This window comes from Mesoplodon mirus (genome assembly GCF_964341445.2).
Source record: "Mesoplodon mirus genome assembly, chromosome: 19".
Classification (NCBI taxonomy): Eukaryota; Metazoa; Chordata; class Mammalia; order Artiodactyla; family Ziphiidae; genus Mesoplodon; species Mesoplodon mirus.
Genome location: NC_138995.1, coordinates 57,157,479 through 57,173,898, shown reverse-complemented (window position 1 = coordinate 57,173,898; position 16,420 = coordinate 57,157,479). Strand labels below are relative to the sequence as shown.

General features: G+C 47.3%; 1 protein-coding gene across 2 annotated transcripts in view; it reads right to left on the bottom strand.

The window, feature by feature from the left end:
• The window catches only part of SAE1 (SUMO1 activating enzyme subunit 1), a 68,307-nt gene extending 53,479 nt beyond the window's left edge, over positions 1 to 14,828 (bottom strand). Inside the window, exons 1-2 of one of the 2 annotated variants that reach the window (XM_082606836.1) lie at positions 14,625 to 14,828; positions 1,716 to 1,827 (exon numbers count right to left, since the gene is read on the bottom strand). In XM_082606836.1, coding sequence (XP_082462962.1) covers positions 1,716 to 1,827; positions 14,625 to 14,722 — 210 coding nt within the window. In that variant the 5' untranslated portion in view covers positions 14,723 to 14,828. Of the gene's footprint in view, positions 1 to 1,715; positions 1,828 to 14,614 lie in introns of both variants that reach the window. The other variant, XM_082606837.1, reaches the window with a different exon arrangement.
• Between the last annotated feature and the right edge of the window lie 1,592 nt (positions 14,829 to 16,420).

Below are 16,420 nucleotides of genomic sequence, written 5' to 3'. Positions count from 1 at the left end.
CTCACCTGGAGAACTTTTATTTTTAAATAACTCCCCAAATATTCTAAAGCACAGATGGGATTGAGAACCACTGTGTCAGGCTTTGAAAACCAGTCAGAGGAGTCAGGCCTTACAGCGGAAGGCAAGTAGAAGGCACTATCAGTCTTTAAACTGAAGAGGCAACGGCTGACTCCAACTCTGGGTGGCATTCGTGCCAGTGCTGAGGCAATGAGAGAACCACATCACACGGCCTCGGTGTTCTCTAGTCCCCATTCTCAGACTTCCCAACCAAATGAGGAAACTACCATCCCATGTGGTTTCGTTTCTCCACACCAACGGCCTCCAGGTTTTGGAACCTTGGAACCTTTGGAACCTCCTTGGGTCTCCACTCTTACCCTCTCTACACAGGCAAACAAATTCTTCCCCTGGATGGGGTGTTCCTGCCACTAGGGGGCACTGTGGCTGGTGGACAGGGGGATGTCAAAGCTGGGAGGGTTAGTTAATTATCTGGCAGCTTGCTTGCAGGCATTTTCTTTCCTTAGAAAGTTTTGAATTCAAGTCAAAAATCAATTTGTGACTGTGATATTAAGTGAGCCAACCTATCTGTCTCTTCGTATTGCAGGAGAATTAAAACAACAAAAATTCTAGATATTATTTTCTCCTGAAACTCCAAATAAGGTGAGCTTTTAAAAATTTCATTAACATTTACTTTTGTCTACAGAGCCTATACCTCACACTGTGTGTGCTAGTTACTTAGCATGAGACAGGACCCCTGTTCATTGCCTAAAAGGAAAAAAAGACACAAATAATATCATGTGACAACACAATTTTTGAAATATTTTAACTGAAAAAATACATGATTTCTGGAATTTGCTTTAAAAAACTGTCCCAAAAACTACAGGGGAAAACATAAATAAAAAGATCAACAAAACACTGGTATCTGTAGAAGCCAAGTCGGTGAGGTGTCAAATATTATTCTACTTCTGTATATATTTGAAATTTTCTATAAAAGAAAACCAAAATGTCATTGAGGCACGAGAATGTAGACAAAGCAGCAGTTATTTTCACTTTGGAGAAAAGATAGGTCAGAGAAAGCTACATAGGGGTTGGGCACTATGGTTCTATTATCAATTAAATAACATTTTATCATATAATTAACTATTGGATGCTTATTACATGCAGGCACTACATTAAGTGGTCCATACACATTCTCTCTGATCCAGCATTTCCCAAGGTAATGCCTGTGAAGCATCTCCATCAAGATCTCCTGAGATACGTCTGTTTTCTTCTGAGACACCTTTTAAATGTATATACTCCTGAGCCTTATCTCAGACTTTGTAAAGTAGACTCATTAGGGGTGAAAGCTACACCAAAACAAAGCCCCAGGGCAATTCTGCATTTTAAATGAGTGACTCGGGCGATTTAAAGGTACAAACTGGAAGAGCATTCCTCCACTCCTCACAATCACCCTCCAAGGGAGATGCTAACTCCACTTTACAGACGGGCAAGGTCCTCGAGGAGACGAGAGCCTCCACTGGTTGACCACGTAGGACATGGTGGAGCTGAATTCAAACCCGGTGCTGGCGCTGTCCGTCTCCAAGGGCTACAGGCCACTGACGCCAGCCCTCCTCTTTCACAGCCCAGAAGGGGCAAGTAGGAAGGCACGAAATCTCCACGTGTTTATACCAAAGAGGGGAGATGGCGAAGGAGAGTGATAAGGCAGCGGAACATCTCACCTGCTCGTGATCCAGCATGGTCAGTCCTTTCACTCCAGCCAGGATGAGATTCTTGGCAATTTCAGCCCCGAGTCCCTTCATGCCAACAAGAAGCACCCGGGAGGCCCGCAGCCTACAAGGCAGATATTGTCAACGGGATGAAAGAGGACAGTGGAAGCTCCCCGAATCATTGAAGAACAAAACAAGACAAAAACAGGGAAATGATCTTGGATTTCATTAACTGCACTTAAGCATCCAGGCCTCAAATCTTGAAAAAGAGACAGGCTCCAATCTATCCTGCTGAGAACCATTCATTCAACACGTATTTATTGAGCACCTATTATGCCAGGCCCCCCTCCAAGGTGTGGAAATACAGCAGTGAATAAACAGACACAATTCCTGCCCTCAGAGCTTGTATTTTGTAGAGACAGACAAACAAATAAGAGATATATAATATCTCAAAAAGTGAAGAAAATCAAGCATGGCATGGATCTGGAATGATGGAGGACGTGACTTTAGTCAGACTGATCGTGAAGGCCTTTCCACAGAGGTGCTGAGCAAAAATCAAAATGAAATGAAGGACATATATACAGATACTTGGGAGAACAGTCCAGGTAGAGAAAAAAGCAAGTGCAAAAGCCCTGAAGCAGAGGAGTGCTTGGCATATTCCAGGAGCAGGAAGGCAGACAGAGCAGCTGAAGAGCAGTGAGCAAAGGGAAGAATGGGGGACTTCCCTGGTGGTCCAGTGGTTAAGACTTCACCTTCCAATGCAGGGGGTGCGGGGTTTGATCCCTGGTCAGGGAACTAAGATCCCACATGCCTCCCCGCCAAAACACCAAAACATAAAACAGAAGCAATAATGTAACAAATTCAATAAAGACTTTTTAAAATGGTCCACATCAAAAAAATCTTAAAAAAGGGGAAGAATGGTAGATGAGGCTGTAGACAGAGTCAGGGGCCACATCATGAAGGCTCTTACAGTCGGGATTCTGGATTTTATTCTAAACATGATGGAAAGCCATGGGGTGGGGGCGGGGTTGCGGTTGGAAGGGGAAGAGTGTCACAGTTAAGGTGAGAGGATGATGGCTTGGACTAGTGTGACAGAAAAAGGGAAGGGGAGAAGGGGTACTATTTAAGCTATAACACACAAGGTGGCACGGAAGAGGGCGCATCTGGGAAGTGTTTAGCTCATTCTGAGCCTGCAGAGCGACAGAAGATGGGGCTTAAAAAAAAAAATGGTAGGGCTACCCTAGTGGCTCAGTGGTTGGGAATCCGCCTGCCAACGCAGCGGACACGGGTTCAAGCCCTGGTCCGAGAAGATCCCACATGCCACGGAGCAACTAAGCCCATGCACCACAACTACTGAGCCTGCGCTCTAGAGCCCACGTGCCACAACTACTGAAGCCCGCGCACCTAGTGCCCATGCTCCGCAACAAGAGAAGCCACCGCAATGAAAAGCCCGCGCACCGCAACGAAGAGCAGCCCATGCACAGCAACTAGAGAAAGCCCACACACAGCAAGGAAGACCCAATGCAGCCAAAAATAAATAAATTAAATAAATAAATTTAAAAAAAAGGTAGTCAGAGAAGTCTGGACTTAACTCTGAGGTCAGCAGAAGGCAGTATAGGTCCACAATACCTTATTCGAAATCCCTTGAACCAGAAGTGTTTCAGAATCAGAATTTTTCATATGTGAAAAAGGAAATAAAGGGAATTCCCTTGGGGTCCAGTGGTTAGGACTCCGTGCTTTCACTGCTGAGGGCCTGGATTCAATCCCTGGTTGGGGAACTAAGATCCCACAAGCCACGCAGTAGGCCAAAAGAAGAAAAAAAAAAAAAAAAAAAAGAAATAAAGAGTTTGCATCATATATCATGAAAAACCCCATCAGGATCTTAGGCAGCACCCTGTAATCAAACTCATTAATATTTTTGCAGCAAATGTATGATTATTCACACTGAAAAGCATTAGTAAGAACTAAGAACAGTCTCATCTAAATTCAAGTTCTGCTGACCAATGAGTTTGCTCCTAATTTATGAAATGAGTCCATTCTCCTCAAGTACCACTACTAAGGAGAACATGCAGAAACTCTTTTCCAAAAATGGTTCTAATAATCATGGACACTTGCATGTCATTAGGCTAGAAGTCTTTAATGGGAATGATGGCTGATAAAATCGAGTCCTGTACTGATTCTTTTTTTTTTTTTTTTTAATTTTTGGCTGTGTTGGGTCTTCGTTGTTGCACGCGGGCTTTCTCTAGTTGCAGTGAGCAGGGGCTACTCTTTGTTGCGGTACACGGGCTTCTCATTGTGGTGGCTTCTCTTGTTCCTGCACTGATTCTCGATGCTAGCAGATTTGGGATTTCCTTCAGTGATATGACCAAAGGGTAAAATGGCGGGGCGTGGTGGGGAGGGAGAGAACATTAACACAGGAATATGTCTGGGGCTCAGCTTCTCCATTATTGCTTTTTTCTACACGGCCCTTCCACTGCCAACCATAGCCTAGCTGACAGGAGCCTTTCAAGTGACAATTCCACTAAAATATGACCATTTTACCCTTTGGTCATATCACTGAAGGAAATCCCAAATCTGCTAGCATCAAGATCAGTGCAGGAACAAGAGAAGCTATTCATTCATTCATTCATTTTTAGCTGCGTTGGGTCTTCGCTGCTGTGCACAGGCTTTCTCTAGTTGCAGCGAGCGGGGGCTACTCTTCATTGCAGTGCGCAGGCTTCTCATTGTGGTGGCTTCTGTTGTTGCAGAGCACAGGCTCTAGGCTTCAGTAGTTGTGGCATGCAGGCTCAGTAGTTGTGGTGCACGGGCTCAGTAGTTGTGGCCTGTGGGCTCTAGAGCGCAGGCTCAGTAGTTGTGGCACACGGGCTTAGTTGCTCTGTGGCACGTGGGATCTTCCTGGACCTGGGCTCGTACCCATGTCCCCTGCATTGGCAGGCAGATTCTTAACCCCTACACCACCAGGGAAGTCCCCTACCTGCAGACTTTAAATCACAACATTCCACACACCTGAAACGCACCCTGTCTTCCTCTCTCTGCCTAGTCAAGCCTTTCCTCCAGACTTCAAACCCCAACTCAAATGCCATTTCCTCAAAAAGTCCTTATCACAGCAGACTCAGGAGAGTACACTCTAAACTCTTCAAGCAACTGCTCCACATAAATGCCTCTGACATAAATCACATGCAGCCCGTGGCCTCTCTAGGATCCCTCCATCCTAGAGAGCTCCATAGGCTCTGACTGCTTGGGAGGGTTTTGGGGTTCTGTTTGTTTGTTTTGTTTTGTTTTTGTGGACATGCCTCGTAGCATGCGAGATCTTAGTTCCCCGACCAGGTATCGAACCCATGCCTCCTGCAGTGGAAGCTTGGAGGCTTAACCACTGGACCGCCAGGGAAGTCCCTTGGGAGGTTTTTTAATTCAACTGCCAACAACACTGAATATCATGTTTATGTTTTTAATCCTTAACCATTCTAGGGGCCCTGAGATTACTGCTTATTTATGGCTCAATTACATGAAAAGCACTTAAAATAGTACCTGGCACATAGTCAGCATTGAATGAATGCTGGCTATCATTACTCAGACTCTAATGCAGCAATTCCCTTCTTGGAATCAATCCTGCAGAAATGCTCACGTGGGCACAAAAATCATGTACAATGCTATTCACAGCAGCATCGTCCACCACTTCCCTCCATTTTCACAGCCACACAGCCCTACTCTGAGTCACCATTTCTCACCTATAAAACCACAAGAGTGGGCTTCCCTGGTGGCGCAGTGGTTGAGAATCTGCCTGCCAATGCAGGGGGCACGGGTTCGAGCCCTGGTCTGGGAAGATCCCACATGCCGCAGAGCAATTAGGCCCGTGAGCCACAACTACTGAGCCTGCGCATCTGGAGCCTGTGCTCTGCAACAAGAGAGGCCGCAACAGTGAGAGGCCTGCGCACCGCGATGAAGAGTGGCCCCCGCTCGCCGCAACTAGAGAAAGCCCTCGCACAGAAACCAAGACCCAACACAGCCCAAAAAATACATAAATAAATAGCGTTCCCTTAAAAAAAAAAAAAAAAAAACACACACAAGAGCCTGACACCTGGCCTCCCTGCTTCCATTCCTGCCCCCAACAATCCACTGTCCCCATCTCAGGTAGAGAGCTTCTAAACCTGACCACGTCACTCTCCTGCTCAGACCTTTCAGTGGCCCCCATGCAAGCTCCTTACCAACAGCCCTGCAACCACTCCTGCCTGTCTCACCCTACTCTCTCCCCTGGTAACTTGCCTACAGCCAGGCTGGCCTTCCTTGATCCCAGAAAATGCCACATTTGCTCCCACCGCAGGACTCTAGCATTAGCTGTTCTCTCTGCTTCTTCCCCTAACTCTTCACATGACCCATTCTTTAGGTCTCAGCTCAACTGCCCCTCCTTAAAAAAGTCCACACTGGCCACCTAATCCAAAATAGGTCTACATCTTTTCTATCTGGAATTTTGCTACTTGTTTATGTGTTCATTCCTCGTTCCTCCATTACTATGTAAGTAAGCTCCAAAAACCATGGTATCTCTAGCATCTATGACTGTGCTTGGGACTTACCACACTGTTACTCCAATTGCTATTGAATTAATAGATACACCAGGACTTCCCTGGTGGTGCAGTGGTTAAGAATCCGCCTGCCAACACAGGGGACACGGGTTTGAGACCTGGTCTGGGAAGATCCAACGTGCCGCGAAGCCACTAAGCCCGGGGGCCGTAACTACTGAGCCTGCGCTCTAGAGCCTGCGAGCCACAACTACTGAGCCTGCACACCTAGAGCCCGTGCTCTGCAACAAGAGAAGCCACTGCAGTGAGCAGCCTGCGCTGCAACAAAGAGTAGCCCCCGCTCGCTGCAACTAGAGAAAGCCCACACACAGCAACGAAGACCCAACACAGCCAAAAATAAATAAATAAATAAATAAAATTTATTTTTTAAAAAAATACACCAAAAGAAACCCAAATGTCCATCGGCAGAATTACATAAACCTGGTACATAATAAAACAACAGCTAGTGCTCTCTTCGGCAGCACATATACTAAAATTGGAATAATACAGAGAAGATTAGCATGGCCCCTGCACATGGATGACACGCAAATTCGTGAAGTGTTCCATATTTTTTGTAAAGCAATTATACTCCAATAAAGATGTTAAAAAAAAAAAAAAAAAAAGGGCCTCCCTGGTGGCGCAGTGGTTGAGAGTCCGCCTGCCGATGCAGGGGATACGGGTTCGTGCCCCGGTCTGGGAGGATCCCATATGCCGCGGAGCGGCTGGGCCCGTGAGCCATGGCCGCTGGGCCTGCGCATCCGGAGCCTGTGCTCCGCAACGGGGGAGGCCACAACAGTGAGAGGCCCGCATACCGCCAAAAGAAAAAAAAAAAAAAAAAAGATGATCAAAACAACAGCTAACGGGACTTCTCTGGTGGCGCAGTGGTTAAGAATCCGCCTGCCAATGCAGGGGACATGGGTTCAATCCCTGGTCCAGGAAGATCCCACATGCCATGGAGCACCTAAGCCTGTGTGCCACAACTACTGAGCCCGTGTGCTGCAACTACTGAAGCCTGCACGCCGAGAGCCTGTGCTCCACACCAAGAGAAGCCACTGCAATGAGAAGCCTGCGCACCACACCAAGAGAGCCACCGCAATGAGAAGCTCGCGCACCGCAACGAAGAGTAGCCCCTGCTCCCGCAACTAGAGAAAGTCTGCGTGCAGCGATGAAGACCCAACGCAGCCAAAAATAAAATAAATTAAAAAAAAAAAAAAACAGTGACAGTAATTACCAACCACAGAGGGCTCACTAAGTTCCAGGCACTGAGCTAGATACAATATATACGGTGCCTCACTGAAACCTTGATTATGGTTCTTCACTGTTTTTCTTTCAGAAAAAAAGCACACATCCTAAATGTTGCATACAATTTCTCTCCCTAAAAGGCCAAGTGGCTCCACAGGCCCCCAAGTAGGCCATCACGTTTCCACAGGAAAGGATCCATGTCTGCCTTGAGAAAGGAAAAAACTGAGGTTCAGGAAAGGTGTCCAAGCTCTCACAGCTAACGGGTGCCCAGAGCTGGGATCCCAAATTCAATTCTAACCAGGATCTATGAGGTTTTTTTTTCCCTCTCTCAATGTCTCCCCCATGCTGCCTTGCATATAGTAGGTTCTAAATAAATACTTGCTGATTTACTCTCCTCTCTACTTCTGCTGCCATGGGAACACCTTTTCCATTTCTGGGAAGGAAGGAACCAGTCTTTACACCACAATCTGAATTCACAATACATACTGCAAGGTAAGTCAAGCCAATGAATTCCACTCATGATTAAAAATTCTGAAGACCACCAAATTCATATTCAAACCACATTTATTGAGAGTCTAATGCGTGAGAGTGAGTCATGCAAAAATCGTGTATAAGATGATTTCGAGTAGGGCAAGCACAACGTCCCCAAGGCCAGAGAGAGCTTTGGCATATTTGAGGAACATAAAGATACAAGCAGCTTGAATGGAGTGAGCCAGGGAGATGTAGGCAAGGTCGGACAAGGCAGGGCAGGAAAGGCAACAGATTTTTAAAGATCTGAGTATACAGGAAATCACTGGAAGGCTTTAAGCAGGACTGCTGTGATCTGTTTTTTAAATTTAAATCAGTTTGGCTGCTGTGTGGAGGATGGATTATAAAGAGTCACACGTGGAACAGGGGAGACCAGGGAGGAACTGTTCAGGTGATCTGAGATGATGCGTGTAGCTTGGACTAAGAAGGGAGGATGAGACGGAGCTTGAAGCAGGGCCTAGAGGAACTCCCAATAGACTGGATGTGGACAGAAAGGACAGAGGCTCCTAGGTTTCTGGTCACTGTGAACAGAAAAATGATGGGGCCACTTGGAAGATCTGACCATTTTCTCCTTCTAAAAATACTCTCCACTTAACTAACAGTACAGTCCTTTTCACTTAAATCTACAATCCTGCTCCATCCAACTGCCCATTCATTATACTTACTTAAATGTCCTGTCAGAATCCAAGACAGAACTTAAGACTGTTCCTCACCTTGATCTGCTTGGGCAAATCTGCTCCTCCTACAGTCTTCCTTGTCCTTTTGGAGTTTCCACTCATCCCACTGACACCTGCTTTATCTCATTTATCTCAACCTATTTCCTATTTATTTTCCCTTATTTTGTGGCTGGTGATTTATACTTGTCAAATAATGGTAGCTATAACTTACTGAATGCTTTCTGTGCGTAGACTCTATTCATGCATAATCTCATTTCTTTCTCAATAATCTTATGACGTAGATTCTGTTATTCCCATTTGATAAGTGAGAAAACTGAAGCACAGAGAAGTTAAGAAATGTATCCAAGGTTAGATAACTATGAAGTTCTAGAGCTGAGATTCAAACTCAACTATTAACCACTAAAAAATTGATCCTTACATGAAACAACCAGGATTGGCCTCCAGTACACACTCAGTCACTTTCATGGCAAGTAGGTGCCTATGGAACCAACTGAAGTGCTGTCTGAACAGCAGCAATGTAGGGTAATGAGTGCTTGAAAAGAGGGAAGTTTTTGGAGCCCCTTTCCTGTAAAGTCAAAACTTCAGTTGAGGGGTTCCCTGGTGGCGCAGTGGTTGAGAATTTGCCTGCTAATGCAGAGGACACGGGTTTGAGCCCTGGTCTGGGAGGATCCCACATGCCGTGGAGCAACTAGGCCCGTGAGCCACAACTACTGAGCCTGCGCATCTGGAACCTGTGCTCCGCAACAAGAGAGGCCGCGATAGTGAGAGGCCCACGCACCGCGATGAAGAGTGGTCCCCGCTCGCCGAAACTAGAGAAAGCCCTCGCACAGAAACGAAGACCCGACACAGCAAAAATAAATAAATAAATTACTAAACTCCTACCCCCAACATCTTAAAAAAAAACAAAAAACACTTCAGTTGAGTCCTTAAAGATTTAGTCACACTCACCCCTCCTTTTTTGCAGATGGGTAACCTAAGGCCAAGAAACTGTTGTGACTCACCCAGGGTCAAAGAGCTAGTTAGCAGAGCTGGGAATTGAACCCAGGTTTCTGGACTTCCTAGGTCTTTGCAGTGTACAATCACTTCATCCACTCAACAAATATCCGAATGTCTACATACTTGCAGGCACTGGGAATTTAATAGAGACCAGTCAAAACCCACATCTTAATTACTGGACATTTACAAAGTGCTTGCCCTCATGGAGCTCATCCTCTACTTCTCTCTTCTCAGTCACCCTCCTTCCTCACTCTTAGATAGGGGATAAACGACCGCTGAGTGGGAGGAGGAAAATTAGACATGCCTTTGTTGTGAAAGTCGGTGCAAAAACTGCTGAAGCACACAGTCTGAGAACACACAGGGCTGCCAGCTTCAACACTCTCCTTTATGTTCATCTGATTGAAAGAATAAGCCTCCCATTGTGGCAAATGAGCTACTGTGGAAAGAGCAGTGAACCTGAAGTTAGTGGCTTAGATTCAAGTCCTCCTTCTTCTATGTACTTGGTGTGTGACCTTGGGAGAGGTCCCTGAACCTCATCCACAAAATGGGCTCGGCGCCACAGCAAGAGATGCGCTTACAGGGGCCAGGCAATTCTATCAATGAGTGAAGCAGAGCTGCTGGAGACCACGGCCAAGCAGAGAGCCCAGGCTCTGTGTCAAAGAGCCTCGGGACTTCCCCGGCGGTCAAGTGGTTAAGACTCTGCGCTTCCAATGCAGGTGACGCGGGTTCGATCCCTGGTTGGGGAACTAAGATCCCACATCCTCACGGTGCGGCCAAATAAAAGAGGCGGCCTCTACTTAGCTCCAACCAATGTGGAGGTGTCTGACCTTACTATTTTTCCAAAGATAGAAACTGTGAAATCTCCATATGTGGGGAGGGTGGGGTTGGTTGGGAGGGAGACAGACACATCTTCCCAACTTCTCATTACAAAAAATTTCAAACGTACAGAAAAATAGAAAGAATAGTTAACACTTTGCCCTACCGTCTTTACCCATATGCCGACTTCACAACACTTCACACCTTTAGCGTGAACTCCACAAATATGACATTCTCCTCCATAACCACACCATTATCCCATCTAGAAAACAATTCCAAATATCATCTAACAGGACTGAATACTCAAATTTCCCCTACTGCCTACAAGATGTTTTTTAGGGAAGCTTTCTTTTTAAACCAGGATCCAGTCAGGGTTACACCTTGCATTTGGCTCCACCCTTTACTCTCTTAATCTAGAACAGTCCCTTCGCTTGTTTTTTCCATGACATTGACTTCTGGAAGAGAACCAGGGCAGTCGTCTTGTAAAACGTCCCACATTCTGGACATCTCATCATTACCTCGATGGTGTCCTTTAATTTGTTCCTCTGTTCTGTGAAAACATGATATCTGGCAGGAAAACATCAAAGACGACGCCCTGAGGTTCTTATTTCACTACATCAGAAGACACATTATTAAATATTTCTAAGTGAAGTCGATTTTGTTCCTTCTGATGCTCAAACTGTCCCAAATTTGGCCAATTCTCTAGATTTTTAAATGCTGGCAACTAATTTCAAAAAAATTAAAACATTGTATGAGAGATACACACCAGTTTTTAACCTCTAGACTGTATGAGTTCCCTTGAAGACCCTTTTTATTATTATTTGTCTCCCTTCCAATTCTCTGACAACCTTGGTCCAACATTATAGAGTCAGAGGCAAAACTGTAGCCAGAATGCAGTCTGTCGATTCCCAGGCTGCTTTCTATTTCACAAGGAATCCCAGTCCCCACAGTTCCCCTATCCCACCTGCAGTTCCCTTAGAGACAAGTCAATTTGCTTTGTGGAGCCTCCTTCCTTTCTGTACAGAGGAGGAAATCACTGCCTTTCCTTCTCCAAAGAGCTGCTATGAGACTCAGCTGAAAAAGGGACAAGAGAGCACTTTTTTTTTTTTTTTTTTGCGGTATGTGGGCCTCTCACTGTTGTGGCCTCTCCCCTTGCAGAGCACAGGCTCTGGACGTGCAGGCTCAGCGGCCATGGCTCACGGGCCCAGCCGCCCCGCGGCATGTGGGATCTTCCCAGACCGGGGCACGAACCCACGTCCCCTGCATCGGCAGGCGAACTCTCAACCACTGCGCCACCAGGGAAGCCCAAGAGAGCACTTTAATCAACTCTGTAAGACTGTATACAAATCTATCGATTCCAAATTATAGGTAACCCCTTCCTACCCTCCCAGGACCCTCAGCCAATCCTTTTCAGGTTCTCGCTGAGTTCTAGACATCTTCACTTCCTCAGAGTAACTCCCATCTCCCAAGAATTCCATACCCCGACTTTGACTTGCCCCTTAGGTCACCTCTCCCTCAGGAGCCCTCCATCCATTCTTTAATGCTCCTCAGATAAATCATTCATTCCTACCCCTCCGACAGATCCCTCACTAATTCCAGTTTAATCCTCACCAACTTTACCCCACCTCAAACAAAACCACCTGCTGCCCCCAACGCCTGGGATCAACCCTTCTAGTACACTTACGATCCCCTTCTCAACCCTTCAGGAACCCCTAACACTCCTACAAACGGCAGTTCCTAAACTCATTCGACACTATGTCTTCAGGCCCATTCTCATCATTTAATCCCCAATCTCTATCTCAGGTGCCTTCAACCCTCAGACCAGTGCTTGCTAATGCCTCGTAATGTGCCCTCCTCCCCAGTCACAGAAGGCTCCACACACCTGAAATGAGCCTGAAGTAACCCCCCATCTCACCCCACCCACCACACACGCTCTCTCACCAAAAAGTTCTAGAAGCTCCCGCCCCTCAAACCTCTTGAACTGCCTGCCTCCCCAACCCTTCGATCAATTAATTCTGTCCTCTGTACTCACGCACATCACATTACCACCCCCCATCACTCAGACCTCATCACTGAACTCAACCACTCACGTATTTCTACTTAGATGTACAGTAAACAGCTAAAACGTTAAGTCCAAAAGAGAACTGCTGATTCTTCCCCCACCTCAGTCAGTGAAGGCACTTCCGTCTTTCCAACTGCTTCGGCCAAAAACCTTGGAGGCAACCTTGAGTTCTGCCTCTCCCACTCCACACATTTAATCCTTCAGCAAAGCCTGTCCCCTCTACCTTCAAATTATATCCAGAATCTACATCTGACCCCTTCCCTAGAGTTCCAAGCCACCATTACTTGCATCTCAAGGGGATTACCGCAGCAGCCTCCTAGGCGGAATCGTTATTTCCACTTCTGCCCACTTCCACCTGTTCTCCACGCAGCACGAGCGATCCTTTTCAAACACAACTCAGATCGTGTTACTCCTCTGCTCAAAACTCTCCAACAGGTTTCCCAGCACACTTAGAATTCAAAAGCTACCTCCTGGGACTTCCCTGGTGGCGCAGTGGTTAAGAATCCACCTGCCAATGCAGGAGACACGGGTTTGAGACCTAGTCCGGGAAGATCCCACATGCCGTGGAGCAACTAAGTCCGTGCGCCACAACTACTGAGCCTGCGCTCTAGAGCCCACGAGACACAACTACTGAGCCCACGTGCCACAACTACTGAGCCTGCGATCTAGAGCCCACGAGACACAACTACTGAGCCTGCGCTCTAGAGCCCATGAGACACAACTACTGAGCCCAAGTGCCACAACTACTGAAGCCTACGCGCCTAGAGCCTGTGCTCCGCAACAAGAGAAGCCACCGCAATAAGAATCCCACTCACCACAATGAACAGTAGCCCCCGCTCGCCGCAACTAGAGAAAAGCCCGCGCGCAGCAACGAAGACCCAACGCAGCCCAAAATCAATCAATTAATTAATTTAAAAAAGAAAAAAAAAAGCTACCCCTCATTTGATTCCAGCCACCCTGTTGCTCTCATTTGCCAAGCATGCTCTGGCCTCTAGGATTTTACACTTGTCCCCTGTGCTAGGAAGATCCTCCCAGATGGCCAGACGGCTCTTTCCTTTCATACAGGTCCGAGGCTCGATGTTACCTCTTCAGAGGCCTCCCCTGGCCACCCTATCAAAATAGCTCTCCCACCCCACCATCCTTTATCGATCCTCTTTCCCTGCTTTATTTTTTCTCCCTAGCACTTGCATTGCCTAATATTTTATTATTTTTTTATGTGTATTGCCTCCCCCACCGGAACGTAAGCTCCACGTGGGCAAGGAGTCTGCCTAGTTCATTAATACCCGCTCAGCGCCGGTGGCAGGTGCTCAAACAATATCTGATCATATCGACCACCTCTTTCAAAGACCTCATCCCCTCCGATAGTTACTCCCCCATGCCCAAGGTATCCCCAATCCTGTCCTCTCGGGACACACCCCCAGATCTAGACACAAGCAATCTCTTCGGGTACCTCCAGCGTCCCCCAGACTCTCCGAGTCTCTCAGGAACCTCACTTGAAATTACTTGCTCCAAAACTCCTCGAAAAAAACCCTCAGTCTTTCAGACTGGCCCACCCCTCAGAGGCCACAAAAATGAATGTAAGCTCTCATCTGTTGGGCTCGCCAGTCTCCCCAGCATCCAGCAGAGAACAGGTTTCCACTACCTATGAATGAATGAACTATGCCCCCCCATTTTCATCGTTTCCATGCACTCCTGGCCCCCCCTATTCCCTAAGTCCCCAACCCCGATCCAAACGCCACCATCGCTCCCTTCGGACGTCGAGTTCCTGAGTCTGCATCCTCCGGATCGCTCAGAACTCCCCCAGCTCCCCTTCTAGAGGTCGCCGATTCCTCGGAACGGCCCTCCCACCACCTAGGACGTCCCAGCTTCCCATACCTTCCGAGGAAACATCCCAAATCAACCCCTCCAGTCCTCTCGGGAAGGCGACCACGGCCGGGTACACGATTCCCGCCTCCTCTCTTCAAATTAAACCCTCCGGCTCCCCAACGCCTCAGGCCAGACCACCCTCCAAACCCTCAGTCCCACAAGCCGCACCGGCCCTGACCGTTTCTGGGCCTCCAATCCCCAGAGACGGATCTGCCGGTCATACTGAGCCGCCTCCTCCTCGCTGATACCGCCGCCCGCCTCCTCCTTCTCCACCATGGCGCCAGCTCTCCGCGCCGGAGCCCTGGTCCTGCTCACGGCAACCGCCCGCCGGCCCCACAAGCAGCCAACCGCCACGGGCCGTGAGCCCAGGCCGCATCTGCGCCTGCGCCAGGGATCGCGCCTGCGCACTACCTTCTCCAAGCCCCGCCGGACCCTGGACCCTGGAATCACGTGGACCTCCTTAGCCTCCGAGGTGGGCGGGCATCAGCCAGTCACGTGATGGAGTCTCCTGCCAATCCCGGCCAAAAATCCGCGCGGCTTCTGGCCCCACAAGGATACCCAAGTGGTTGTTTATGAGGCCTTCAATTCAGCAAGTAAAATGGAGCGTCTGCCGAAATCCCGGTAACGGGGATGTTGTGAAATAGGGTGGCGAGTAAAATAGATAAAATCCTGCCCTCATGGAACTTACGTTCCCTTGAGGAGGGCCCAAAGGAAAAAATACATAAATCAGGCCCTCAATAAATGTTTTGGAGAAAATTAAAACAGGATATGGGACTACAGGGTGACAGATGATTGTTGAGCAGAGATCTGAAGGAACCGTAGAAACAAGCTGGGTAGATGACTGGGAAATGTAGCATTCCTGGACGGAACAGCATCTGCAAAGGCCCTGAGGCTGACACATGCTAACGTAACTGAGGAGCTGTGGAGAGGGCAGGGTGGCTGGAGCAGAGTGAGAGGGTGGTAAGAGATTAAATCATAATATGAAGCAGGTGGGGAATCTTGTAGGTTAGTAATAGCTAATAATAGCTAATATGTATTTTCCCTAGGCAAAATACCTTTTTATTATTCATTCAACAAATACTTATTAGGAACTTATTAGGGAATTCCCTGGTGGTCCAGGGTTAGGACTCTGCACTCTCACTACCGAGGGCCCTGGTTCAATCCCTGGTCAGGGAACTAAGATCCCACAAGCCTCTTGGCACACGCCTCCCCCCCCGAAAAAAAAAAAAAAAAAAAAGAACGTGCTTGTCAACCATCAGTCTCTGTGCTAGGGATAGAGCAGTAAAAAAAATTTTTTTTAATTTTTAAATAAGAATTAAAAATAGCTGCCCTCTCATGGAGTTTAAATGGGTTTTACATGGATTATTTCTCTAACCCTTGCAAGAGTAGATAAATTCTTTAATATTCCCATTTCACAGCTAAAGAGTCTGAGGTCCAGCAAAGTTAAGTATCGATATTAGTGGCCTGAACAAAGTCTTATATCTTAGAAGTAGTGAAGCTAGGATTCAAATCCAGGCCCACGTGCTTCCTCAGGAGGTTATACTGCTGGTGGTACATTAAGCTCCTACTATGTGCTCTGACCTTGTCCAGTGAGGTACATACCCTATGAACCTCAGAGATAGATATTTCCTCCCCTTTTACAATATGACTCTGAGACTCAGAAAAGGGTAGCAATTCATCAGAGGTCAAAATATCATTCAAGGAACTTCCCTGGTGGTCCAGTGGTTAAGATGCCATACTCCCAATGCAGGGGGCCTGGGTTCGATCCCTGATCAGGGAACTAGATCCTACATGCTGCAACTAAGACATCACATGCCACATGTAAACATCCCTCATGCCGCAACTAAAACCCGGCACAGCCAAATAAATAAATAAATATTTTTTTTAAATATATCATTCAAAAAATATGGAGGGACTTCCCTGGTGGCGCAGTAGTTAAGAATCTGCCTGCCTATGCAGGGGACACGGGCTCGA